The sequence below is a fragment of the Acomys minous genome, assembly GCF_964271855.1.
Source record: "Acomys minous genome assembly, chromosome: 3".
NCBI lineage: Eukaryota > Metazoa > Chordata > Mammalia > Rodentia > Muridae > Acomys > Acomys minous.
This window is the reverse complement of record NC_140485.1, coordinates 59,930,963-59,958,846: the sequence shown is the minus strand read 5'-3', so window position 1 is coordinate 59,958,846 and position 27,884 is coordinate 59,930,963. Positions and strand designations below refer to the sequence as shown.

Below are 27,884 nucleotides of genomic sequence, written 5' to 3'. Positions count from 1 at the left end.
CTGCAGCAATTGTTTTGGGACATAACTGAGGTTCATATTTTTACCTTTTTATGGAGTGTTTATATAAAATGTAAAAATGGTTCAAAATGGCAATGCTAAATGTTGAAAATATTTAAAACAAAACTGAGACATGGTTTTTTTGTTTTTTTGTTTTTAAGGAAAAAAGCGGAAGGAATTCAACACAAATAGGAATTTATGATCTAATACTACAATGGGCCCCAAGAGGCCTGGAGGAAGGGGCAGGGTGGTAGGTCCCCTAAAGGCATGCATGGGAGGTACATCCTGATTAACTATGAACATAAACATCATATAACAACAAAGCCGGTCTCCTGCCCAGTTTATGAGGCATGTACATGATAGATCTTTACATTTAATGCTTGAGCAGTGCTGTGTGAACACAGAAATTATAATAAGGGTTGGCTGACCTCCTGCACTCACCACTGAACTACATGATCAGTGGTGCAAGGAGCCAGGACAGTTTATGTTAGCACATGTGACCACACCTGCACCCCTGACTCTGAGAACAGGAGGGCAGGAGAGGCCGGGGAAGGCAGGGGTGTTGGCGATCATTCATCTTGAGTCTCCAAGGGGACATGAAGGAATGCTGCTTAGAGAATCAGCAGCTTTGAGTGCGCTTTGTGGGCTTTGGCCGCTCTGCCTGTCACAGGGCTAGCCCAGCAGTGTCTCTGAGCCTTTCCGGGTTCTTGGCTTGCACTAAGGTCAACACCAGGTGGTACTGGCAGTGGCTTATGTTGGGAGATACAGTCCCCGAGCAAGCCCATGAGGTTGACGCCCTCTTAGCCCTGAGCTGGGGCAGTGGGTATAGATGAGAGTGGTAGGGGGAACCCCAGAACCCAGGCTTGAAGAGAGAAGAGTCAGATTGTCCTGGGATCCTCTGGGACCCTTGTTTCACTGCGGTGGATGCCCATCCATGCCTGTTCCTATGTTACACCCGTGCAAGTGCCATGGGTATTGCACATGCATAGATCCTGTAGCCTAGGCACTCGCCAGCTTCTCATTTGCACCCCCTGCCCCCCCCCCCCCAGTGCTCATTGTACAGTTCAAGGTCCCATGGGAATAAAACATCCCTGGGAGGTGGCCTCCAACCCCGCAACTGTGCTTATGCTCTGTAGAAGCAGGGCATGGTGTAACAGCTGGCCTCCGCGCTCTCGCCTCAGTGCACATTAAGACCTGGGGACAGAACACACTGGAGACAGCCTCCTCCAGGTGTTCATGATATGACATACTGTCTGTACTCGGCCAGGCGGGGGATGATCTTGGAGCTCCTGGTGCTTTGTAGCTGAGCCTGTGTCCACAGCAGTCCTCTCACAGGCTGGCTTGGTGACAGTGGCCTTCAGCTCTGACCGTGGTCCTGTGGGGGGAGCCCCCTTCATGGTCTGTAGAGGAAGAAAGGGCCAGAGGTCATGGTCACAAGCAGATCAGTAAGACCTGTGACCCCAGTGCCCAGCTCCTAACCACTGAGCAGCCGCTGAAGCTGAGGCTTTAGGAGCTTGGCACACACCCCCATTCAACCGGCTCATGGTGCCCCATGTCTCAAATCCATAGTCTGATATAGGCTGCATTAATGCGATTGGTAACATGGCGTCCTTGCTCACCAGTTTTGTCTACCAGCGTCTGCAAATCTGCTCTCAGTGCGGCATAGTTGTGGGATCTTACGCATGTGCCCTTAAAAATGTTTCAACACCTGATAACCCTGTCTGGGCTCTCACTGAGGAACAGGTGTGAATCATAGGTGACAGTCTTGCAATAGGGCCTTTCTGTGCCAGGGCTGAGTGCCACGCCCCTACCCCCACCCCGGTATTGCCATCTTTCAGGATGCTCGCAGATGTTGCTTTACTGATTGCGTGTGCAGGAGAGCGTGTCTGTGTTGCCCAACAGTTTCAAACGCCCTTGCACTTGAATGCCTGCCGTGGTGTGCACGCAACAATAGCAAGTTCAAGTTCGTGCAGCTGATAGGCGCTGTGGTGGCATGTGTAGCTATGCTCCCTGGGCTATCAGTAAGTAAGTCACTGTGTGTAACAAACTCAACGGACCAGCTGCCTACAGAAGGCCCCGGGGTAAACATGAACCCGCAGGAAGAGATGCAGTGGGCGTCAGGGTCAGGTGTGATGCTCAAGCCAGATGTTAGTGAACAGGAAGATACACGGTCAACTGATAGACTGGTGGGTGGGAGGGTAAAGGTACAGCCGCCCAGGGGTATGGAAGGCTGTGGCTGCCATGATCAAGGGTCACTGCTGAGAGGGCCCCATGTGTGACAGCTTACTGGGGCTCCAGGCAGCCTAACATTGCTGCCCCAGAGAGACTTTTTGACTGTCCCTCCACACCCCGGTTGACATGACCCAACTCCGTCTCTCTTCCTCACTCTGTCCCAGCTCCCTGTAACACCCTCAGTCTGGGTATACAGCTGGCTTCTGCTCACTTTGTCTACTGGTAGGGACTTGGCATTCTAGGTAGGTACTCATAGATGTGCGTTATCGAGAAGAAAGGTCTAAAAAGCATGGCAGGTCACTGAAAGCGTCCTAAGAGGCCCTGCTACTGGGAAGTGTGTGTTTGTATGTGTGTTCATGTGTGCGTGTGTGTGCGATGTGTGCTCTATGCACTGTGCCGTGTGTGCGCGTGCACTGTGGGTGCATGTGGATACATGCATGTGCATGTGCATTTGTGTGTGCATGTGTGAGTGTGCGTGTGTGCACTGTGCGTGTGTGTGTGTGTGTGTGTGTGTGTGTGTGTGTGTGTGTGAGCACACGTGCGCATGCATGTCCTGTCTCTCTGACTCTCTCTCCTTCTTCTTCCATTCTCAGCAATTGTTAATGCTCCTGTGTAACCCTTGGGAGAGGCCTGGTGCCTGATTAGGTTTTGGAAGCTTCTAGAGACTTAGGAGTGGCCCCTGGGAGGGAGCGGCTCAGTTAAGAGGCCACAGCTACAGGGTGAGAACTCAGAGCCAATGAGAACAGTGGTGAATAGACCTCCAGTGACAGAGAAGCATGTAGGGAAAAGGAAGGATGCTTGGGGAAAGTTACCTAAGGGACAGGAAAACTTAGGTCTGTGTGGGGGCTCTGGCATTTGGCACAGCTAGGGGAGCTTTGGCTAAGTAAAATGAAGCCACGCAGCCATGAGCCAGAGATCAGGGCACTCCAGGCCAGCCTGACATTTTGTTAGATTTCTCATTTCCTCATACGGTTGGCGTTCTGACTCCCACCCTGGCATCTTCACTCTGGTCTGACATCATTGCTTTGGTGATGGACAGTGCACGGTGGCTGTTCATGTTAGTTACTGCAAGAACTAGCACCAGCTCCAGGGTGGTCAGGACAGACCTGTCTGTCTCCTGGAAACCATGGCATTTGGCTTAAAACAAAACAAAACAAAACAAAAGAAAAAAACAACAACAAAAACCAGGAAATGAGTGTTTCTTTGTCCCAGAAGCCTGCAAGGTCCTGGGCGGGGGGCGGTAAAGGGAAGGGCGCTTCCAGAGAGAGTGGAGAATTCAGGCTTGCCATGTGAGGAGCCATGTGCTTCTGTTTGGATAAAACAGGACATGATCGTGGCTGAGATGTCCTTTGGGAGTGGACATGGGACTAGGGACTGAGACCTTCAGGGTCAAAGGCCCGGGCCTCACAAGCTTGACCTGATGATGTACCAATGGGGTCTTTAGGGTCCTTGTTATTGCTTAGGCTTGAGAAGGAAAGGCATAGTGTTCTCAGCATGGACCCCAGCATGCATGGCACTCCTTGGAGGGGTGCACGTGACTTCCTGATACATGGGAGTGCATTCATCCCTTTGGACTTTGAATTTAGCAGTGGGATGGGGATCATCCAAGGGACTTTCAAACAGTGAATGAGTGGATTAGTAAAAAAAAAAAAACAACTCATTATTCCCCAATAATTAGCAACAGATAATTTGACAGCTGGGCACCATCAGTAGGAAGAAGAGACTATGGTCAGGCAGGAGGAGGTGCTCTCAAAGTTCACAGTGGCCCCAAAGCTTCAAGCAGCACTGTCCATTTCAGAGCCTTGTGCTTGAGAAGCTGCTAGAAGCTGCATGCACCCTGGGGTGGGGACATAGTGTCTGTGCCTCAAGGAACATCACCCCTCATGAGCCTTATGTGGCCAGTGCCCTCAATTTGTACGGAGGATGCAAAGTACATTATGGCCTTCAGTTCCTCGTGATCCTGGCTGTATGTGAGAACCTGGTGACAGCCAGTCAACAGCTGGGGACAGACAAGAGTTGGACCTGGTGCTTATGGGGTCCTTTGTCTTTGTCTTCAAGCAGCACCTGGCTTGGCCCATCCCTGTTCTCAGACTTGCATGATTCCCTTGAGCCATCCTCTGCCTTACATGGTTCCCATGTGTGAAGTGGGCCCTGCTGAAGGGAAGACCTTTCTCAGTGCTTAGCCCTCAGAGCCTGGGCCAACACAGGCTTGCAGCTAAGCCCTGCCCCATAGATGGACGGGATGCGGGTATGCTTGGAAAATGAGATCAAAAGATGAGTTGGCTACTTCGATGGTACCTGGATGCAAAAGTGGTTGAGAGGATGGGTGGGTGATGGGCCACTGCATAGATAGATGGAAGAGCAGGAGAGACAGTCAGAAAAACAAACAAATGAGTAGATAAGTTATTAAGTGGCTATATATTTAGAGTGATGGACAGACAGATGGAAGGATGGGTAGGTTGACAAATGAACAGATGAGCAGATATGTGACTAGACAGATGGACAGACATGGATGGTCAGGTGATTTTTTTTTTAACTTTCATGGGTGGCAAGAGGGATGAAGTATTGAGGCACATCAGGAAGAATGGACAAGAATTGAGTTCTACAGAACATGCACTAGGTGGATAGCTTCCTGTGGGCGGCGGGTTTGTTTTTTAGGAACACTGAAGTGCAACGTCCTGTTTACTGACTTGACATGTGACATGTGGTGTGCCAGAAGCTTATCTTGGGTTCTCAGTGGACATGGACAGTTCTAGGGGTGGCTTCCCTTGTGAAAGGTGTTCTCAGATTGTAATGGACACATGTTCTGTTCCCCTAAAGTGCTCTTGGGGCCAACTACACCTCAGAACTGAACCTCACTAGCTGGATTCCAGCCTTCAGAGCAGTACCTACGGCCATCTTTGTCAAACTTTTATCCTCACTATGGGCATCTTTGATGCTCATCGCCTTCATCTTTGTCTCCATTACCATGTTCTCATTGTCCACCTCCTCTTCAGTGTTGCCATCATCTTCATCAGTATCTTCAGCACATCCACCTTCTTCCTCTGCACCATATCTCAGCCAACAGCCTCACCTCCCACCTCACCATACTCACTCCTGGCACATCGTCATTGAAGAGAGCATTCTGGCAATGCCGGCTGGTGATCCTCTTGATGCCCAGGGTCCCACCCGTGAGGGATGGAGCTCATACGTGAAGCTAGCTCAGGAAGCATGTGCTCATCCCTGCCTGGAGGGAAAGGAGCTCATGGAATCAGTGGGCAGGGCAGAGTAGGGACACTGTAGACTCTGCTCTAGCTGAGGACACCCCTGTACAGCGGTGTGGTTGGGAAGTTGGTGTCCAGCATTGTCACCCTTGGAGGGGCCTGTTCGGTACCACCCTTTTTGTATGTCGAAATGCAGGAGGGAAGTCTGGTTGACCTCTGATCCTAGGAAATCCTGAGCATGGTGCTTGGGGCCTCCAGTTGTTGAATAGCTGTGCAGAGGAAAGGATCAGAGCCTTGGTTCAGTGTCCTTGTCCCCTAAGCCTTACAGAAAGTCACCTCCTGGTTGCTTTGCCCACTGCTTGGGACTCTAACGGATGGGACAGCATGTCTAGTAAAAAGGTACAAACCACCAGCAGTTACCATTCAAATCTTTCAAGAAATAATAATTTCCAAACCCAAGGGGCAGGTGACAGGTGTTTGGAGGAGGCCACCTGCCTTCTAGTCCTGGACAGAGTGAGCCCACATAGGGTCACTTAACTGGAGCTGGGGTCACCAGCTGGAGCTGGTTGGTGGGCATGTGATTCCCACCCCAGGTACCTGCTGGCACTGAGTATTAGCAAAGTCCTGCTCTCTTGGGTCTTGGGACTCGCAACTGCATGTGTGGCCACTGTGGTTGCGATGGTCATGCTCCCACTCTGACATTTGTTGAAGTCTTCTCTTTCCGATTTTACTCTAACCTCAGATATAAATGCTACCATTAAGTGTGCACAGCCGAGAAAATGGAGGCCCCAGAGAGACAAGGGAAAATGTGCAATGGCTCACGGCTCAGGCGTGACCTACATATAGTCCATGCTTGGAGCCACCCCACTCCATGGAATAGTTAAAGATAGGTAGTCTGGACTGGTGTGGGTATTCCAAAGGCACCAAGGACTGGCTCTTCTCTTACCCCATGCTAGCTCTCTGCATGCTGGTGTTTAACGATGCTTCATGGTCCAAGGTGACTACAGAAATGCCGGATATTGCATTCAAGGGCTGAAGGAACGTGTGTGTCAGCTGAGACAGCTCTTTGCCAGGATCCGCCTTCCCCCCACCATGCACATACACCCTTGTCTTGTACCTTGGGGTCGGAACCTTTTCCCAGCTGTACTTAGTGGGAAGCAGGCTGCCCGAGGCCAATCAATGTTCTGAAATGTCCTAAGAAGAGAGGCTGGCAGGAGGCTGGCGTTTCCTTCTGCTCTGAGTTCTCCAACTTTGTAATGGAGGTAGATGGGAGGAGACAAGGAGGAAGGAAGGATGGACAGACAGGTGGACAAATGATTGGGAGACACCATATCCCTTAGGCTTCTCCACAGCCTAGCTCTAGAGCCCGCATTATAGTAGCCCTGTGGGTTAGAGATAGTCGCCTGGGTTGTTATACACGCCCTCCGTGATCTTCATGTGCTGCCCGGGGTGAGGGCGTCTGGGAGAAGCTGAGGAGCGGAAGAGAAGGGAACTCTGAGGTCCCTTCCCCATAACCACTGTTATTCACGTTGGCAGCAGAGATTTCCTGAGTGCCCTTGTGTGGCCCTCTATGCTGTACATGGCTGCAGGTCAGAGTCCCCTCCTCAGCTCCAAGCTCTGGAGTTCTGTTGGTTTCTTAGGACATGAAGTCACACATGCCTGTCCCTGCACTGGATACTGTGCTCAGCCACACATCCAGAAGTGCTTTGGTTCCCAGTGTCCGAGGTGGGAGCTTCCGGTGGGAACAACCTTGATGCATCTTCCACAAGAGGCATGAGAGCATGGATACCCAGGGCAGTCTGTACAGATTCCCCAGCTGTTTACAATGTCCTGTTCTATGCTCAGCCCCACATTCACCCCCCAGTTCTGGCTCTGGAATGTTCCATTTGGCTTTCATAGAAATGATATGTTCCTCTTCTATCCATAGTAAGTCAGGCAGTCAATGTACAGGAAGCTTAATTAAATTACCTAATTCTAATAATAAGCACAGCTGGTACCACAGGGCTGGGAACAGTGGCTGCCACTTGTGGAAGGTGGGAACAGAGCTATGGGATTAGAGCAGGCGGGGCTGGGTGTACAGGTCTGGACCAGGGAGAGGACAGGTGCTGAGCACACCATGGCCTCTCAGGCATGCCTGCAGCTGTGTGCATGGATGAACTCTCTCCCCTTCAGGAGCCTGTCCTCTTGAGGCCCTTGCCTCTTTGGGTCTGGCCCACTTGGGGGGTTCACACTAAGCTCTCAGTCCCCTTGCCATTGAGGTAGCTGGTGGGCTGGATTGCAGCAACTAGATCCTGTCCCTCAGCTCTTTGAGGATTTGGTTGGGTAACTGGGGAGGACCATCTTGTCAGGTTGAGATTTCTGACTTGTTCAAGTCTGACCATCAGAGAGACAAGATGGGCAGGATGGTCAAGGGCAGGCAGGACGCCACAGTTAATTTGTGAGAAGCCAGCCCGGAGGTCAAGGTTGAGTAGAGCCCAGGTTTCTTTGTGAGTATGTGAGTATGGTGGGGTGTGTGTGTCCACATGTGTGTACATGTGTAAAGCCAGAGGCTGACCTTGGGTGTCGCCACCAGGATTGCCATCCATCCTCTTCCTTTGAGTCTCTCATTGGCCCGGGGCTTACCAAATAGCCAAGCTGGCTGTCCAGCAAGCCCAGGTATCTTTCTGTGCCTGCTTCCCAGCAGATACCTGGAGAGTAAATAGACCAGCGTAGCTGGCTTCTGGGGTACCAAACTCAGGCCCTTGTGAGTGTACGTCAGGTGCTACCCCCTGAGCCACCTCCCTAAGCTGACAGATTACTGCGCATGGCATGAGCTTGCCGAGCACTCACCTTTACGCTCTGTTGTTTATTCCAGAGTCTGTTTGTTAAGACTTCCACACCAGGGCCAACACAGGGCCTCTGGCTTTTTACACACCATGTTTTTCCAGTGGATCATACATGTGTCTGAGGGGGAAGGTACAGGTGTGTGTGTGTGCGCGTGCGTGCGTGCGTGCGTGCGTGCGTGCGTGTGTGTGTGTGTGTGTGTGTGTGTGTATGTTTGAGATATCATTCAAGACACTTGGAAAACATATTCTTAGACTTGGGTCCTAAGATCAGGCCTCCCAGACTCTGGAGATGTGAGAAGTGCATTTCTCTGGCTTGCCAGACACCCTGGTTGTGGTTCATAGACAAAGAGCAAACCAGCAGGTCAGCCAGAGGAGGATCCAGCCGAGAGCTGGAGGTGGGAGGTGGTGGGGGAGGGCAGGCCAGGCTGGGCTGGAGCTCAGTCCCCAGGAGGGCTTTCTGCCAGCCAGGTGCATGCCCACCTGGCCTCCTTCCAGGATTCCTGCCATGGAGTGGGTAAACGTGGTCTTCATGGTGGACTCTGTAGATCCAACAGCCAGTCAGTAACCCTGACCCTGGGCTACTGTGGGGCCAGTGTTGGTTCTTCCTGGATAGACTTAGCCTTGTCTGAGACCAGAGGACCAAGCAGTGTGGCAGGGATCCAGCCAGGTATGGGCTGCTCTTTGCCCTCTGCACTTAATCCTCAGCAGCACCTTGCTGATCAGCTTGAGGCATATCTGGGCCTTGTTTTGGCCCTTGCATGGGGACAGGAGGGGACCACGCATGCCCCTCGCACCTTTCTAGTAAGTCGTCTATGATGCACACAAGCCTATCCTGTCTCAACACCCAGTTACACTGTCACCCCTGCTTACACTCACTTGCACTTGCTCTATGCTCTACCCTGCCCTCTCTGCCCTGTGTTCCTGGTTCTCCTCCCCACAGTACGGCCCTCCCTTCAGAATCAGTACCTGACAGGTGGCATTTAGATTAATTTTCTCTTCTTCTCTGAGAGGAAATATCTCTCCACAGGCAGTTTACAAGTTAGGCTCCATGAGTGGGTGACTTGCCCTTCCTCTCTCTAGGTGCTCCCATCCCAGCTCTTTTTTTTTTTTTTTTTTTTCTGTCTCAAGGCCTCTCCTGAGGACCTGAGATTCTCCTCATGGAAAACACTTTAATGCCCCTTGGGGGTGGGTGCCCATTTTTCTGGGTTTCTTGTATCCATTTCAGGGTTATCGATATTGGGAACAAAGCAGGAAAGCCTCACGTATTAAGGGCAGGTTGATGCCTCCCAGGTAGCCTGGGACTCACCTAGAGAGGCAGGTGCTCTTGGCCGGCTGGCCTCTGTCTGAGTGCCAGGTAACTGGAAGCAGAACCTCCCCATCCAAGAGCCTCAGGGGCTCTGGCTCCTGCTGCAGGAGAGGAGGGGTTACCTGAACATCTGTAGGCAGCATAGACACCCTTTCCCCACATGGGATGGGCGGGAAAGGAAGTAGCAAGTCTCACAGAAGGCATAGACTAGCTCAGTGGGTACCTGGCCCCACGCAAGCTTCCACTCATTCTGTCATCACCTCTCCTCACTGTAGATGCAGAGAGGCCCAACATGGCAGCCATTGGCAGGTCAGCCACCCCTCAGGCCTCTGGGGATTCTGGGATAGGATCATGGAGGGTCAGTGGTGGGTGCAGTGACTCTGACCTGGCCTCAGAAGGAAGTATCCTTAAGGTCCAGTCCTTGAGCAGTGAAGATTTGCCACCTCTCCACTGGACTCTGAATGTCCCTAGTGCTCCCAGTGTGGTTTGTGGCACATGGACAAACAGACATGAAGCATCATGTTGGAATAGAGTGCAGAAAGCTTCCTGGAAGGCAAAGGCTCTGGGACCCCGGTGTTTCAGGAAGCATCTGCTCTCTGATGTGCTGGCATCCCTCCGTGTCATCCTGATGACCCTGTGGGTGCAGCAGTGCAGCTCTGACCCTGCCTCCTAATGAGGTCATGTCTGGGCTTCTGCATAAAGTGTATGCTAGTTTATGGGAACTTAATTTCCCTTTTTCTTCTCTTGTGTTATGAATAGGAGATAACATAGTGTTTGTATACATGCGTGTAGAAGATAGAGGCCCATGGCGTCTTCCTCAGTCTTTCTCCACCTTATTTTTTTTAAAGATTTATTTATTATTTATGCAGTATTGTGCCTGCATGTGAGCCAGCAGGCCAGAAGAGAGGGTACCAGATCTCATTATAGATGGTTGTGAGCCACCATGTGGTTGCTGGGAATTGAACTCGGGACTTTTGGAAGAACAGCCAGTGCTCTTAACCTCTGAGCCATCCCTCCAGCCCTCTCCACCTTATTTTTGAGACAAGGTTTCACACTGAACTCAGAGCTCACTGACGCAGCGTGGCTGACTAGCCAGCAGTCTTCCTGTCTGTACCTCTTCAGTGGTGGTATTACAGACATGAGATGCTGTAGTGCTCTCTCCTTCCCCCGGGGAATGTTTGAACTACAATCTCTGAGGATAAAGGGAACAGAAACAACAGATAGGACATTCGGAAGGCTTGTGGGTATGCTGGAATAACTTCCTGGGACCAGCTTCAGTGAGACAGCTCAACTTTTTTCCTTGGGGAGTGGGTGTGGGGTTTCCAGGGCAAGTGCACACTATTTGCAGGGGCTAGGAGTGCCCAGGATGCTTTGCTTGCATTTGGCAGCATGGTCTTATCATATGAATGGGAACACAGTACCTAATTATCCCATAGGTTACAGGGGAGAGCGTTTTGCAGGGACCATATCAAAGGTCATTTTCCAGATGTGGTTAGGCGTCTGTAAGTATATACATTCTCCGATGAGGGCAGGCAGAGAGTAGAGGGCCACGCTGGGGAGAAGGACCATTTAGCATCTAGCTTGTATAAGCTTTCCGGGACATGGTGGGCTGTGACTTCAAATAGCAGGGTCCTCCAACAAGACACTGACCTGCCGGCTCTTTTACATGGAGATGAAAGGTCAGGTGCTGGTGCTTCCATGGCAAGAACCTTACCCACTGAGCTGTCTCTCTAGCCTCTGATATGTTTTAAAGTAAGAGTGAAGGTTGATTTGGTGGTAAAGCTGTGTGTTGTACATGGGGGATATAGGGCTAGGAGGGCTGAGGACTCTGCATTGGGAAGGGCATCCTGGCCTCAGGGGTTCTGTCTCATGGCTGGGAGGGAGGGAGACTCTGGGTGGCCATCCTTATGCTTAGGTGAGAGGCTGGTGCCTTGGATCTGGTGGGTCCTGGGCAAGCACAACAGACATGGAGACCCCTGGGGTATTGGGAGTGAATACACTTAGAAACAGAATATCGCTGGGTGGGAACCAAATCTAAGACAGGCAGAACGGTGCTGAACAAGCCAGAGGTATCAGGGTGGCATGAGAAGAGGTTGGATTTGGACATGAAAATAGAGGCACTGGGTCCATACCCACCCATGTGGTCCAGAGATCTGGGCAGGCAGCTACTGTGATAGGGTCATCCGAGGTGTGTGGTGGTGGTGGTGGTGGTGGTGGTGATGGTAGTGGTGATGGTGATGATGATGGTGGTGGATGGTGGTGTTGATGGTGGTGATGGTGATGGTGATGATGATGGTGGTGGATGGTGGTGTTGATGGTGGTGGTGGTGGTGGTGATGGTGGTGGTGGTGGTAATGGTGGTGGTGGTGTGTATATGTGTGTGTGTGTGTGTGTGTGTGTGTGTGTGTGTGTGTGTGTGTGCATTAGCAGCTGGCATCTCCCTAGATGAGCCTTTGAATGAAGAATCCACTGGTCAGAGTGGTGTGATCACAGTGTGGGCACATTCTTTCCTCTCCTGGCTAGGGCCTCTGTGGGGTGCTCTGTCCTCCTCTCCTCATAGCTGCTTGCTCTTGTCATGTTGTGAGAAAACCATCCTATTCTTGACCCCCACTCTCTAGGTATTCTATCATCAGTGGCTTGTGATGCAGGGCCCATGTACCATCGCCTGCCTGTTTTGGTGAAAAGAACTTTCCTCCTGCCTGGTTCTGGATCTGAATAGTGGTGTGGGCACACCCTCACTGGGGAATCCCAGTTTCATAGTGACTCAGGGCTAGCTGTGGGGCAGGATCACCTCCAAAATTAGCTCCAGGATCTGTAGGTGGGGAGCGCCATCTGCTCTCCAGCTGCAACCTGTCTCTGGGAGGCATCTGCATCTTCTAGAAGGAATCTCTCAATGTTGGCCCAACACTTAGTCGACCTGGTAGGAAACCTCGTGTGGAATCTGTGTTAGGATGACACTGAAGCTGTCAGCTGCGTGGACCAGTGCTCACAGAGCTTTAATTGTGCATCTCTCCTTATGCCAGACCCGCCGTGCCTCGGCCTTCTCAATATTTCCTGTAGACTTGTAGTCATTCAGCCAGGAGCACTGGGTAGATACCATCTTGTGCCAAGGAGGACTTGGAGACTTCTTTCCCCTGAGGGCCTGATGTGTGGCTGCCTTATTCTCCTGTGTCTCAGTTGATCTTGATGGAGAACCTGAGATATGGGTGTAACATCTGCCCACTGCTAAGAAGGAAAAACCAAACATGAGAGGGAATAGGTACCTAATCAATTTCATAGGGCTAGCATCAGATTTCAAGTGCATTTGCTCCTGTCTCCGCCTCAAACCAATGGGCTTCTCATATAGGAGCCTGGGTGAGAGTGATGGAAGCTGCAAGCTTCTGTGAGTGGTGGATACCCAGAGAACGTAGAGCTGAGGCGAAGAGAGGCCATTGGCCAGAGCGAGACAGACACTATGTGAATTAGAATCAAAGCGTAGAGCAAGGCTTCAGCAGTGACCTGGGGAAGGTATCACAGACAAAGCATGTGGGGAGGAGGGCAAGATGGCAGGCACGAGTGTGATGAGGGTTCTCTTCGTGGACCCTCCCAGGTCCCCTTGATACCTGAAGGGCCCTGCTCTGAGGAGAATCAGTGAGGTTCAGAGAAGGTCAGGGATCCTCCAGGGTCGGCTGTGATAGGGTCTGAGGACAAGTCTCATGGCCAGGCCTGAGCTGCCATGGCTGGGGTGAGCATACAGCAGGAAGACTCCATGCCACAGATTCATCTCAGAGGTTTACTCTGTTTTCATAGGAAGGCTTCTGCCACCATTACATACATGGTGGAAAGATATTTACACATAATGACATGGAATGTGTTATAGTAAGAAAAGCACCAAGATCACCTCGTTCACAAAACCTGATTTCCTGCTTTTTGGGTTAGTGATATGTATGCCTTGGGATGGCTTTCATGGGCAGGCAACAGCTTTTAAGAGTGTGATACACTGAGATGTTGTACACTGGCCAACCTGGGATGCTTGGGTTACCAGCTGTCATCTCAAAAACACGTGTGTGTGTGTGTGTGTGTGTGTGTGTGTGTGTGTGTGTGTGTGTGTAAGAGAAAGAAAGAAAGAGAGGAGAGAGCGGAGAGAGAGAAGAGCATTTGGAATCTACTTTGCTAGTGATTTTGAATTATACATGATATATGCAAATGATATAGTTCACTATTTTCATCCTCTGAGGGACGGGGTACCAGTGTTTGTTCTTTCATGATGGCTGTAGCTTTGTCCCCAGACACCAATCATTGCTATCTCCACTCTGTAGTTCTGCAAGCTCAGATGTTGTAGTTTGCACACATGTGAAACCAGGGTATCCATCGTTCTGTGTCTGCCTTAGTAACTAAACATAATAATCTCTAGGTCCATGTTGCCAGAAACTACAGGATCTTGATTTTCAGCTGAATAGCATTTAATTATGTATATATTTATTTCAAATTTTCTTTTTAATGCATGTTTGTATGTTCCTGCATGTGCAGGTCAGAGGACAACCTCGGATGTCATACTCAGAAATACCATTCATCCCCTTTGCTTGGGGTTCACTAAGTATAATAGGAATCCACATGACACCACCTCTCCAGGGCTGGGGTTACAGGCATGCGTACACCTTGCTTTTTACCTGAGTGCTGGGGGTCAAGTTTAAGTCCTCATGTTGTACAACCAGCACTCTACTGGCTGGGCCAGGACTGCAGCCCACACATTCTCATTTACACAAAGGATTCCACAGATTAAGCTCACACCAAGGCCCTCTTCTGGGACAGCCCTTTGGTCTTTGTCCTAGCATCCCACTAAATGTGAACAGGGCCCTTGGCTGGGCCGTCTGGAGAAGCCTGACCTGGCAGCATTTCTCTCTGGCTTAGTCTGGGGTGGAACCCCAGACAAGTGGAACCCCTAAGCAAAAGCCCCAGAGGGAGCTCACACACACTGAGTCCTACGCAACTCCATGATCACAGCCATTGTGTGGGGACAGGCTAGGGCCTTCACTTCCAGGCTGCGGAATGGGGCACAGAAATGGTCCATCCTAGCTGTTTGCCTAGCTTGTGGCTTGGGGAACCTTGGAGGGGTGTCCTAGACGTCCCTGACCCCGGTCAGCGGAGCTGTGGGAAGAGTGTCCTAGAGGGGTGCAGAAGGCAGGCAGGTACGCCCACTCTGCGGCCTTTGTAGTATTTACACTGTACATAACCATCAATGGCATCCTGGGAATGTTGGCTTTTTTCTCTGTCCCTCAGATACTCTGGGCTCGTGTCCCTGGAGCCATCTTGCACATGTCGCTTTGTGGCCCCTTTTGTGCTCTTTCTACAAGGTCTGGAGTCAGCTCATGCTCCCATCTCTAGGACTCATAGGACAGAGGAAGGGTACCTGGGCAGAGGACAGTGGCTCTGGGCCGGAGACTGAAGGTGAGCAGGGAGGCAGAGGCTAGCCTACAGGTATCCATGTGAGAACAAGCAGACAAGCCAGTGCCTGGGTGCTTGGGAGCTGGCGTGTGCCAGGCAGGGGTGAAGAATGCCAACATGAACTCCACATGTGCCTTCTGCTCTCCAGGCATGGGCATGGCACTGGTTGGGGATGGTGTGTTTTGTGCATGTGTGGTGTGGTGTATGTGTGTATTTGTGGTGTATTGTGTGGTGTGTGTATGGTATATTGTGTAGTGTGTGTGTGAATGTGTGTTGTGTGTGTGTGTATTTGTGTGTTGCGGGTGGTGTAGTGGTATGTATATGTGTGTGTGTGTGTTGTGTTGTGTTTATTAGAGGAGAGAAGTGTGATGGACCAGGGTTGGATCAGTGATGGAGGAAGGAGGATGGAGCAGAGTTTGAGTATCTTAGGGAAGAGGGCATGTCTGATGGAGGAAAGTGTTAAGTGTCTGTTGAGGGACGGAGGTGTGACTGAGGGAGAGGTTGGAAGTATCTGATGAAGGGTCTAAGGGAGGGAACCCAAGTGTCTGATGCAGTAGCCCTTCCTAAAGGTCCAGGCCCTTTGTGTATGTGTGTGTGTGTGTGTATGCCTGTGCATGCATGTGGGCGCGCGTGTGCATGCGCACACATTTTGTGTGTGTCTGTGTCTGTATGCGCATGTGCGTGCGTGTATGTGTGTATGTGTGTGTATGTGCATGTGCATGCATGTGTGTGTGCGCGTGTGCATGCTCACACATTTTGTGTGTCTGTGTCTGTATGTGCATGTGCGTGTGTGTGTATGTGTGCATGTGCATGCATGTGTGTGCGCGCGTGTGCATGCACACGCATTTTGTGTGTGTCTGTGTCTGTATGTGCATGTGCTTTCGTGTGTGTGTGTGTGTGTGTGTGTGTGTGTATGAGTGTGTGTGTGTGTGTGTGTGTGTGTGTGTGTGTGTGTGTGTATGTACCAGCATAGTGGAGACCCAGGCTCTACACAGTGCGGGGGATGGGAGCAGTAGACATAGTGCTGATGTCTACCTACATTCAGTCTGTGCTGATCCTCTTCCCTGTAAGATGGTGAGGCAGGGGTTCCCACAGCCCTGGCCCAGGCCAGGGAGAGAACTGGACCCTGATAGCCAGTGGCCAGGGGCAGAGCTGAGTCTGGTTTTCAGAAGTCAGCATCCTGGCACCAGGTGCTGACCCAGCAGAGCAGGAGCTTGCCAGGAGTGCGGAGGTGCAGGAACCCCTGTGCCTTCAGTACATACCCGGGCATCCCACCCAGTGAGCGCAGGCTAGCTCTACCTCTACTCTCCAATCCACTGTCTCCCTCTGTGGTGTTTTCTTTCCTGTGCCCTGACTGTCCATTCCCAGTTGGAGTCACAGAGCATGTCAGGCATTTGGATTGACAGTCCCAGAAAGCCCGGTCACTGTCCCATTAGCTCCCCTGCACCAGGTGCCACAGGGCACATAGACACCTGGAATCTGTGACGCTTGACAGAAGTGGGTGAGGTACAGTCTCAGCCCATACTGTTCCTCCAGCCTTCTAACACTCCCTCTGTGTATACCGGGCGCTGCTGTTGGGGCACCTCTTTCCTTGGGGGGGCGGGCATTTCTGCTCCATGGTGTTGTTCTTAGCTGCCACATCAAGTTTCACTGAGGGGAGTCGGCTCCATGTGCTAAGTTAAGTCACTGTCACCAAACTATGAACAGGGCAGTGACAGTGAAAGCCAAGAGCTGTGCATCCCACTGGGCCTGTCGTACACTGCTCTGTGCTCCTGGCCTCCTTGGCAAAGCAAGTACTTCTGCTAGGGCAGTTTCTTGCTGTTTCCTGATTGCTTGTCCTTAAGATGACAGCACTAGGATGGTAGTGCTGTCCAAACAGGATGTTCCAGTCCATGGAATGGGGCAAGACTCAGCACTCTTTCATCCTTCCCCAGCACCTGTTGCTGCATGTGTGGTGTGTGGGCTCACCCGCGGCAAGGTGCACCAAGTCCACTCGCATGGAGTTCTAGGACCACGAGGGATGAGCTACTTAGCCCAACCCTCCTTCCCAAGGCTGTGGTTCTGCCCACAAATTGCCCATGGTCCTCATGGCCTGAAAGACCACCTCATCAGCTGCGGAGGCCTGGGGCTCCATTTTCACTCCAGAGAACAGCTCTGGAGCCTCAGCTGGGCTGGGCTTCCGTCCTTGCTGCCAGCTGCCACCCTCTGTCTGCCGTGGCCCAGCTCTCTCTGTGTTGGATCCAACTGTGGTTCCCGTTCCCAGGGCTCCTGTGGCCTGGGATGAGATCAAGTCTTTGGTGTGTTTCTCATCTGTCACATGCAGACCTGACTGGTGTCAGGCTCCCGTGATGTTTCAGCCTCACGAGGTCTCCGATGCCTGAGCTGGAGTGGAGGCAGAGACGAGACCTCACTAACTCTGCCAGGCTCTGTGCCCTGAACTAAAAGCTCAGTCTCTTTCCAGGGTTTTGTAACCTGGACTGGGCAACACATGCTAGTTTTAAAAAAAAATACCTCTATCTAATTCCATAAACATTGATTGGGAAGCTAGTAATAACGGAGGTTGTGGTTATGATGGTGATGGTGATCAAAGCAAAGCGACTGGCCGCGTATACTGCCTACGTTCACCCGACCATGAGTATAGCACCATGGGAAGAAGGGCCCATCTTTCCACCCCTGGCTGAGCAGATGGGCCTGTGACTTACAGAACCAGAAGTGCTTGAGGCCTTGTGACAATTCGGCTGCCTTTGTGTGGCAGCCTATAGCCAGTGGGTGGGACACTGGACACAGGTAGAGAGACAGGAGAGTCCAGGAGGGCTGAGGTGAATGAATAAAGTCCCTGTGGTCTCTGCCTTCTGCTGCGTGGTAAACTTGAAGAATGTCATTTGGAGCTGGGAAGAAGTGCCTGACACTGGTGGCCACTTCACACAGGTGACAAGAGCAATCAGGTATTAGGGAACAAAGTTCTTCTAAGGTTGATTTTTCTGGAGAAAATATTTGCCTTTATTTGTCTGAGAAAAAAAAGTATGGATTGACAGCCTGAATCCTGATATCACAAGGACATTAAGGCCCTCAGGCATGGCTATCCTTGAGGTGGTGTGAATTCTGAATTCCAAGCAAGTGTTATGAAAAAGTGTTTTGCACTGACTCAGTTTACACAACTCTTTGAAGGTCTGTTTAAGTTCCCATTGTGTGTGAGAAGTAAGGCTCGGAAGAGCCAAGTGCCCTGCCCGTGGCTTCTCAGCTAAGAAATGGCATGTCCCACACTCTGACCACCGGGTGTGTCTTCCTTCCTCCAAAATACATCCCCTACCACCCTCGTAAGATTGCCTATTATGTCACAGCCTCTGTCAGTGCAGTGCTTCACGAACGGGCTCTATTCCCCAGCCCCAGAACCATCTCTGGTTCCACACTTCCTGCCGGACGCAACCTCCTCACACAGCGTGTCCTCCAAGACCTCGTAGACTTAACTCCAGCAGTTTGGTCATGAGATCTCTCTTTCCTGCCTTAGTCTTCAAGCCCACAACTGAGCAGTTAGGAAAGATTCTATAAAGAGTATAACCTTCTATGGCTGACCCCTTCCTGTCACCAGGGTCTCAGTGAAATTGCACCTTCCCCTGCCCTGCTCAGTCCCTTATCCTTCGATACATTTATTCTATATACAGGCCACTGCGGAATGGATGGTGATTTGTTTCTTGTTCATTCGCCTTTCCCTTTGGACAGTGAGTCCTCCCAAACCTTCTGGGCTCAGCAGTCTGTTCAGGGGCATAGCTGGTAGTGCATAGTCATTTGATGGGTGTGGCCAGGGCCACAGCATCAGGGGCCAGGTTTCTCAGGCATTACCTAGGGCAGATAGGGAGACTCTTGATGCTGGTTGCCAGTCAGAGGTTTCCAGAGTACAGGTTCAAACCTCAGGGAACATTAGGAGTAGGGTGGAGGCCACCCTCACCCTGAAAGAGCTGGCAGATAAAGCTCTGGGGGAGCCCAAAGAAAACTTGTGTTCCAGTGTGGAAGGAGGTATGGGACAGACACACCACGCCCTGGGCTTTGTGCTGGGACAGGGATTATAAATAGATACATATTTCTGGAGACAGCCTTTTCACAGGGGGCTGACTGAGTATTCACTGCCTCAGCCCTGATGCCGCTCTACAGTGCCTGAGGATCCGGAAGTAGGAAGGCTTCTGGCTTCAACCCAAGGCCATTATTTTAGATAGAAATAATTGGAGCTTGGCATTGATTTTGCTTAATTATGCCTCCCTCTCCTGACAAGCCCTTTGTTTATGTTTTGTGGAGTTTTGATGTTTTTTTTTTTTTTTGGGTGGGGGACTGCATCTTCCAACTCCCAGAGCCAGAGACCATCTGAAAAGGAAATAGTAATTTGCCTTCACACAGCACACTGGCACACTCATCTGGGTTGCTGGAGGGAGAGAAGGGAGGAGGGAGGCGGAGGCTCAGAGGCTCGCTAGTCAGCTCCGGGCTCCGCGTGTGTGGGCGGTTCCCTTCCCAGTTAGCTGGGAGATCCCTAGCTATCATTGGTGTTAGAGCTGTGTGCTCACTGGCAGAAGGCAAGGCCCCTCAGCTGGCCCTAGACACTCCCCCTGGGTGGGGCAGGGCAGAGGAGCCTCCTCTCAACCTGGCAGGCAGCCGACTGTATTCCTGGGCTGATTTCCTTGGGCTGAGGATGGAGGATGGAGCTGATGCCTGGAAGCAAAGATCTGGGGTCATGGCTACAAGCAGAAGCCTGAAGCCTAACAGTGGTGCTGCCTGCCTCTCCCCAAGCTAGTGGACAGGAAGAAGAGTTTCCTCAATGAATCTCTGCACTGCTTAAACGTACATGTGGCCGGGTGAACTGTGCACACCAGCGAGGGGGCAGGTGATGACGTGTAGTGGACCAAGGACTTCCTCGGCACTGGCTCCATGGACAGGCTTTCCCTCCCACATGGAAGGCTGACTTGATTTTCTCAGCAAGGGGCTCCAGTAGTCCACTCTCTTCTTCCATTTGGAAGGTGATCTTGAACTTCGGGGGGCGTATGCCAGGCACCTCTCACTGCACAGACCTGGGTGGAACTTCCAGGCCACCGCCATGGTGCAAAACATAATCTTGGTGTTTTTCCGCAGAAGGCTGAGCCAGAGACCTGCCGTGGAGGAGCTGGAGAGAAGGAATATCCTGAAACGTGAGTAGCGGGTGATTCCTCTAGAGGGTTCCCTCACGTGCGCCAGTGTGCTACGGGCTGCTGTGGGAATCTGAGCTCTTGCAGTGCAGCGCAGCTCTGCAGCCTGAGCACTCAGGGTTCCCTTTAAAATCTAATCGGCTTAGAGATTCTGAAAGAAAAGCCTTAAAGTGGCTGCATCTGGAAATCTCCTAAAATGAAATAAAAATAGCACTCTTCTTAGCATAACTAAGGACACTCTCATCTTCAGATTTATTAGGTGGTCCGGTAGACCCCAGGCAAAGGAATAATTAACCCTGTGCATGTTGGGTGCCAAGCACAGCTTCAAGGGAGTTTGCCATTGTGGTCCTGTGGATATTAGAAATTGCAGACCCAGTCAGGAGTTGCTTCAGAGTATGGCACACTCCTTGCTTTGGAAACTTCTGTGGCTCAGAACTTTGGGTTCTGGCACTGTCTGTACCTTTGGCCTTGTTTCCTCAGCTAGGTATATAATTGCAGTGTGCTGTGCCCACATGTGCAGCAGTAATGTCCACCGTGTGGACGTTTCACGGTCTTGGGATGATGGAAGGTAGTCAACCCCTCAGGTGTAGCCTGAATAGCACTTGCCTGGCTAACAGACTGATTCTTAAAGTATTTTTCCACCCACGTGTGTTTGTTGTCTTTGGGTCAGTCTGGTAGCATGACTCTTAAGGTTTTATCTTGCCGTGTGCTGCACACTCCACCTGCCTGAGTGCTTTTTTGTTTGTGAGCACCCTTTACAAGTTGTAACAGCACCGAGGCTGACCTCACACTATCAGAGAGGCTATAGGGTCTTGGTCTGCACATGCAACTCAACCCGCTCCTCTCCTGTCTTTGTTTAAGTACTGACTCTAACCTTATGGCTACCTCCCTCCTCCTTTGTAGACTACTGGGCAGACAATCCTAAGATTAGGAATTCTTTCTTTAAATGTGGTGACTACTATTCTGTTCTGTTCTGTTGTCTAGACTGTGGCTGATACCAAGCTTGGTCAAGTCAACAGGAGTCAAGCTATGTTAGCCAGCAAATGTTTTGGATATTAAAACATAAAGCCACTTATTTAAAATTCAGTCTTTATGTCATGATACTATTATAAGCTGAGGTCTAAGCTTGGACAAGAGATGTTCCAGATTTAGGACATGGAATACCCCAGGTGTGCTATCAGCACAGGAAGAGAGTCCCATAGCACAGAGTAACCTGGGCCCGCTGCCCCCCTCCATAGCAGTGTCTCCTCCTCCTCCTCCCCCATGTGGGTAGCCAGGGTGCCCCTACCTGTGCTTCTAATTGTGTTAGTATCTAAAATAAACAGCAGAGTCTTAAAAATAGACTGCTTGGTGAGAGGAGTTAGCATGTAGCTGGAATTGACTTTACTCACCTTCAGCACGCTGAGGAGAGTGGATCTTCCTTGTGATGGCCATGGCAACGCATCATAAACACAGTGCCTTTGCCAGCAAGCCAGATTTATCGTTAGCTCAGAAGCCTTGTCAAGTGTCCTGAGTGGGAGGAGCTGAGAAGGCCACTGCTTGCGTTGTGTGGTTCTGTTTGTTCTGTGGCAAGGGCAGGGCCACCACCTAGGATAGGACAGGGCAGCACACTACATGTCGCTGTGCTTACCATTGAACTTTGTCTTCCCTTCAAGAGGAGACCATGAAATGTCAGTGCCTGCTCTACACACCCAGAATCACATGCATTGGGGACCTAATCGAGTACAATCACTGAGCTCAGTCAGTCAGATAATGCTTATCACAAACCTAAGCGTCGTGCTGTTGTCCCCATCTTACTAGTGAAGCAGCTAAGCCTGAGGAACATGACATTTTCACACATGAACACTGGCTGGCCTCTACTGGCTGTCAAGTTTTAGTCACCACATTAGGAGCAATGACACTTTCCAAGATACCCATGGATGGGCACAGGGAGCTGTCCAAGGTGCTGGAGCCCCCCTTTTTTGGTTTTTGTTCCTTGGTAATGGTGGCACTTTCACAATAAAAGGGGGCGGGTCCTGTTTTTCCCCCTCAGTTTTTAACAAGGAGACTACACTTGGATCTTTTTCCGGGACCTTTGTAAGAAATCAGAACTATTTCCGTGCCATAGCTTCTGCCTCTCAGGCCTGGCCTGATGGCATTTTCAGGGTTTCCTGGTTGCTTCATTACTTTATCAATGCATTTTCTATTGCCACATATATCTAAAGAACCAAGAATATAATGTAATTGTGTTGTTCTCTAAAATTATCTAGTCTAATAGTTTTTTAATGAAAAAACTATTGAAAAGCGTATTCAGATTATTAAACACCCACACACCCAGTTCCCTCCAATACATGAGCGTTTGAAATGCATTATTTAAATAAAAGCAGAGAATGCAAAATTATATTAGGTGTAGGCTGCAGGGTTTCCCTTCCCCAAACATGGCTGTGCTGCTATTCTGACAGCTGCTGCGTGAGATCTATTTCCTAGGCAGGAGTTCCATTAAGGCTGGGGACCTGAGGCTTTATTTAGCAACCAGAATGCCAGAAATAGCACTGCATTCTTCTCTCTGATCACCGGGCCAGGCTTCCATTACTACACTATTTCAATGCGCTGCCCTACCTTTAGCTGCCAGATATAGTGTGAACACAACTCAAGAGGCAAAGCCAATTCCGAGGCCCTTTGGCCCCTTAGAAGGTTCTGTCACATATAAGCATGCTTGAATGATGGAGAAGCATCTGGGTTGTGTGTCTGTTCACATTTGATATTGTGATGCCCAGAATTATAAAAAAAAAAAAATGTAGGTCGTGTTTTGAGCTGGTTGTCTAAAAGTCCCATTCTATACATTGTGAAATGAAAAGACAGAAGACAAACTGTGGTGACAGCGCTTCTCAGAGCCGAACATATGCTTGACTGTGGTGCTATAGCAACTGTATGCTCCGTGTGTTCCTCGATATAAATACACAGACAAGATATGTGAGTGGAGTGGAGACCAACAGACAGCTGTTCCTCAGCAGCAGCAACATGTGTGTCCTGTCCAGGGCAGTGGAGGAGTAGACAGAGAAGGATGGTCACATGGTGTCCTGAGCAGTCTTTGGGAAAGTAACTCCAAGCACAGAAACTGATATGTCAAAGGTGTCACCTGTAAAGTGGCCCTAGGAAACCTAGTGTATACTTCTGTAACAGGAAATGCTCAACTTGCTGCTTCTTCTGTCTTTCACAGAAAGGAATGACCAGACAGAGCAGGAGGAGAGGAGAGAAATCAAGCAAAGATTAACAAGAAAGGTACCGCCCTGGTTTGCTTTCTGCCGCTGTGTTAGACACCATGACCAAAAGCAATGTGGGGAGGAAAGGGTTTATTTTCTGTACTTCCAAGTCATAGCTCATCACTGAGGGAAATTGAGGCAGGAACTAAATCAGAGACCTTGAAGAAATGGCTACTTTTTGGCTTGCTGAGATTGTTTTATACAACCCAGGGACACCAGCCCAGGGGTGGCACCACTGACAGTGCTCTGGGCCCTCCCACATCGACCATCAAGAGAACATCCACACAGACACACTCACAGGCCAGTCCGTCAACTGGCATTCCCTCTTCCAGATGACCCTAACTTATGTCGAATTGACTAAACTAATCTGCCAGGATTATAATCAGTCAGTGTCTAACTGAACCTAGGAGGGGCAGCCCTAACCACAGTCAGCCGAGAAAGTAGCAGCACCTAAATAGCTCATGTGATCCTTTGCCAGAAGGCAACTGGGCATCTTTAACACTAAGAACCACATAACCAAATTCTAGCATTTTGCTGCTTTTAGTCATTCTCGGTTGCCTTCAGTGTATCTAGTTCCTCAATTATATGTTGGTATCAAGAGTTTGTATGACACCAAGTTAGATACACAATAGCTGATCTAGGAAGGAATTCCAGATGCCCAAGTCTGTCTTTCCTCCTGGTCTTTTCCATTGACTGGCTGACCCAGGCTCATGCATGTTTGAGCTCGGAGTTAACACAACTGCCTTCCAGCTCTTCATGGGAGCGGTACTTAACATAACAGAGCTCTGACCACAGGCAGTTTATTCAGTGACTCCACCAGCCACCCCTTCACCATGTGCTCTGTTGAGACAGGTGGGTGTTGGGATTGCACAAAGATTAAATGATGCATTATGAAATCATATTAAAGAACGTGCTATGGTAGCTCACACAGTGCAGTTGTTTATAGAGTGTTAGGTACTGCTTACCATAAGAAAACTAGCACAGCATACGATACCTAACTATAACCATCTTCTATTTCAGCTTAATCAGAGACCCACTGTTGATGAGCTGAGAGACAGAAAAATTCTGATCCGTTTCAGTGACTATGTGGAAGTAGCAAGAGCACAGGACTATGACAGGAGGGCGGACAAACCCTGGACAAGACTGTCAGCAGCAGATAAGGTACACAGCTTCTGTGCTGGTAGGGGGTGTCCCATCCTATGATCAGGCTGGGGCCTCTCTTAGACAGTGTGAGCCACTAGGTAAATTACGCCCTACACCCTGCTGGTTTCATGAAGATAATGGAGGGTTAACTTGAGGTAGGGGGTAGTTCTGTTCTCAAGGACACTTGGCAGCATCATACCACATTTGGGGTTGTCAGTGCACGTGGTACTTGCCATTTCCAATGGGTGGGCACCACAGCGTGCGTGAGGATTCCCACAAGAAATGCCAGTTCCCACATGCCATGGGTGTGTGAACTGCAAAATTTGAGAAGGATGGTAAAAAGGAAATAAAATGACCAGAGCACATTGGGTAAGTGACCATCAATGGCCAAACACTATCATCTACTAGGACTTAAGGCCAGAAGTGTGAAGAAGGCTTTCAGAATACTTTTCTTGGAAGAGAATATTTATACAATCACTTAATTAGTTATCTGTTCTCACATATGCTTAGAAACATTCACACTTATTGTATCAACGTGGACAGATGCTGTTAAGTGATCAAAGGGAGAGAATTTCTTTAGCAGCCAGTGTCATCTGAATATAGAAAACATCTCAACTTCTAAGGTTGTCTATGTTTCCAATATTTACTTTTGTCTCTCCTGGGCTTTTAAGGGCTCATATGAGGGACAGGCATGACAGCGTGTTTAGGGAAGCTGAAGCTAAAAGAGGCCCGAAAGCAGACACTTCTGCCACCGCACAAAGCTGAAATAGATGCTCTAAAGTTCCAGTTACATGTGGGTGGGTTTTCTGATATCACTATAGCAAGATAATCAAAAGGCTCATCTTACTGTTCGCTGGGTCCCCAAGTGTGTGCCAGGTTCATCTGTTAGTGTAGGAAGGGTTGTCTGCCCCAGTACAGCACAGCAAATCAAGTCCTTTCTGATTATTGACCGCAGTGTCGGCACATGTTAGTGGTTGACAATATGTAAAGGTTATATAATTTAACTTGAGGTCCTATCCTCTTTAAATCTCAGGCAGCAATTCGTAAAGAATTAAATGAGTATAAAAGTAATGAAATGGAGGTGCACGCATCCAGCAAGCACTTGACAAGGTGAGCTCTCTCTCTCTGTGTTGCATGAACTGCGTCGTGCCGTGTCTAGTTGCAAACACTTTCCCCAGAAAACCATTATCAAGTAGGAACTAGTGGTGAGAGGGTACATGTGATAGCACTTAGTTGCTATGCTTAAGAAAACTGGTCTCAACTCAAAACTTTCTTAGGCACTTAATTCCAATAATAAAAAAATTAATTTATGGCATCTACCACTACACTAGATTGCTGTGAAATCACTCTCTGTTATCTATATTGGCCTTAACCTCTAACACAAGTTCTTGTTCACCACACCACAAGCACACTCATTTCTTCAGCACATACTTGAGAGTGGACTATGTGTAATCCAGGTACTGAGGATATGACAGTGAAATATACAACAGACGCTCCTGTCTTCTCGGAGCTTATGGCGGCCAGCCAGGGTGTTCCGCCCAACTTTTCCCATCACGCTGAACGGCACATTTTATGCTCACCCTGTCGCACAGAAGAAGTTGGAGGGAAAGCTTCTTTCTTTCTCGTGCTCTATAGACATTCAACCCCCTTTTCCCCAGCCAAATTCTCATCTGTCTGTAAGTCCTAATGGGACTCAACTGTTAAGACAGCAGGCGCTAGCAATTGCATGGTCCTCTTCCTTGAAGGATGCTCTCAAGCCCCAAATACAAAAGAAGAGAGACCTTCTGTACACTGCCTTGTGAACAGCTGCCATGGATCCCAAGTGGCCACTGCCTTATTTAATAGATTTGCTCTGCAAGATGACTGTAGCTGTGGAACAGAAAATAACTATGAATTATGATGCCTCACTCCCCACTTGTGTTAGGGAAAGAAAATTTTGCAAACAAAAATTTTTAAGGTTTTCTCCGTACTTCACAAGTTAGCTTAGCTCTTATTATTCTTAATGTAAGTTTAGAAAATAAAATCCCTCTGTAAAACTCACTTTAATGCTCATTTTATTATAAAGAAATAGACAGTCCTGTGTATGGCAATCAACCTTTGTTTCCATAAGTTCTTGGTTGCCTTTTTGATGAGAGATTTTTGAAAAATGAGACCCCAAAGTTAAACATGAGGAAATAATGCAGGTCTCAGCACTTCCTAGCAGCTCTGCAAAGTCAAGTCTTACAGTCCTGATACTTTCCTCGACTGTATTAAGCATTGTTATGAACATGTTGACTGAGCTGAAGATATTTTTCAAGAGGAGCTGACCATTCAGGCAAAGTCCTAGAGCTTCATGTGTGCCCAGGTGTCACCAGCACCTGTCACAGGGCTTGTTTTGAGCCATAAAGAGCTTCTTGAGGATATTTAGCCACAGCAGCTCCCTCCTTGAAGTCCTGTACATAAACCCGAGAAACTCTGAATAGCATTAAATTTGCTTGTGGGAAGATGCTGTTGTTGTTTTGACAATTTTAACTATTAGAAATATCTAATTTCTAAAACTCATTTCTAGATTTCACAGGCCATAGAGATTTTCTTCTGAGAAGAATTTGTGTTTAATTTTTTGATACCAACACTGAACATTCATCAGGGAACTTTCCTCAAGACTAACTGCTGTGTTTGTGAGAAGAGGAGACGTCAACAGAGGCGCAATCCCGAGGACTCACCTACAAGAGGAGCAACCCAGAGGACACACTCCTTTCTTTGGTGTCTGAGGAGTGTGAACTGTTGGGGCCACGTTAGGCCCAGAGTAACTCCCCCAGAAGAAAGCTTGTTTGCCTTCAGCCTTGTTTTACAGTTTTGCAGCGTCGTGGAGGGTGGGCGACATGCACGTGCAGGCTCACACTCCCAGCCTCCACCATGAGGGACATGTGACCCAGCGTCATTCAGTATTTTGTTGAAAAGACATTTTTATCCTGATGATTTGAAATCTAAGTTCATGTTATAGAGTGATTTACTGTACTATACTTTCTCTTTTTTATATGATGTCTAACAAAAAAAAATACAGCTCCAACATTTTGATTCCTGTTAATTTTGTCCTTTAATTAAATGACTACTTATTGCAGGAAATGAACCCAGACTTTCACTTTATTGGGGTTGGGATGACATATAGCTGGAAACTGTGAAAAAAAGAAGTCAACACTTAGGATCTAAACACAAGAAAGAAGATGCAAGCTTTGTTCTCTGTAGAGTCTGTCAAATCTATAAAGGTTTGTTTTTGGCGTTGGGTTGTACAGGACAGTCATAGGAGAAAGAGAACCACTACAGGATGGCTTTAGGCTTCTCAGCAAAAGGGGGTCAGCCTCTGAA

The 27,884-nt window shown here is 49.4% G+C and overlaps 1 protein-coding gene across 5 annotated transcripts in view; it reads left to right on the top strand.

The window, feature by feature from the left end:
- Nucleotides 1–27,648, top strand: part of PHACTR3 (phosphatase and actin regulator 3) — a 218,227-nt gene extending 190,579 nt beyond the window's left edge. For all 5 annotated transcript variants that reach the window (XM_084775018.1, XM_084775017.1, XM_084775021.1 and 2 more), the window contains exons 9-13: nucleotides 20,102–20,157; nucleotides 23,354–23,415; nucleotides 24,417–24,557; nucleotides 25,573–25,649; nucleotides 27,088–27,648. In XM_084775018.1, coding sequence (XP_084631144.1) covers nucleotides 20,102–20,157; nucleotides 23,354–23,415; nucleotides 24,417–24,557; nucleotides 25,573–25,649; nucleotides 27,088–27,103 — 352 coding nt within the window. In that variant the 3' untranslated portion in view covers nucleotides 27,104–27,648. The remainder of the gene's footprint in view (nucleotides 1–20,101; nucleotides 20,158–23,353; nucleotides 23,416–24,416; nucleotides 24,558–25,572; nucleotides 25,650–27,087) is intronic.
- The last annotated feature ends 236 nt before the right edge of the window (nucleotides 27,649–27,884 follow it).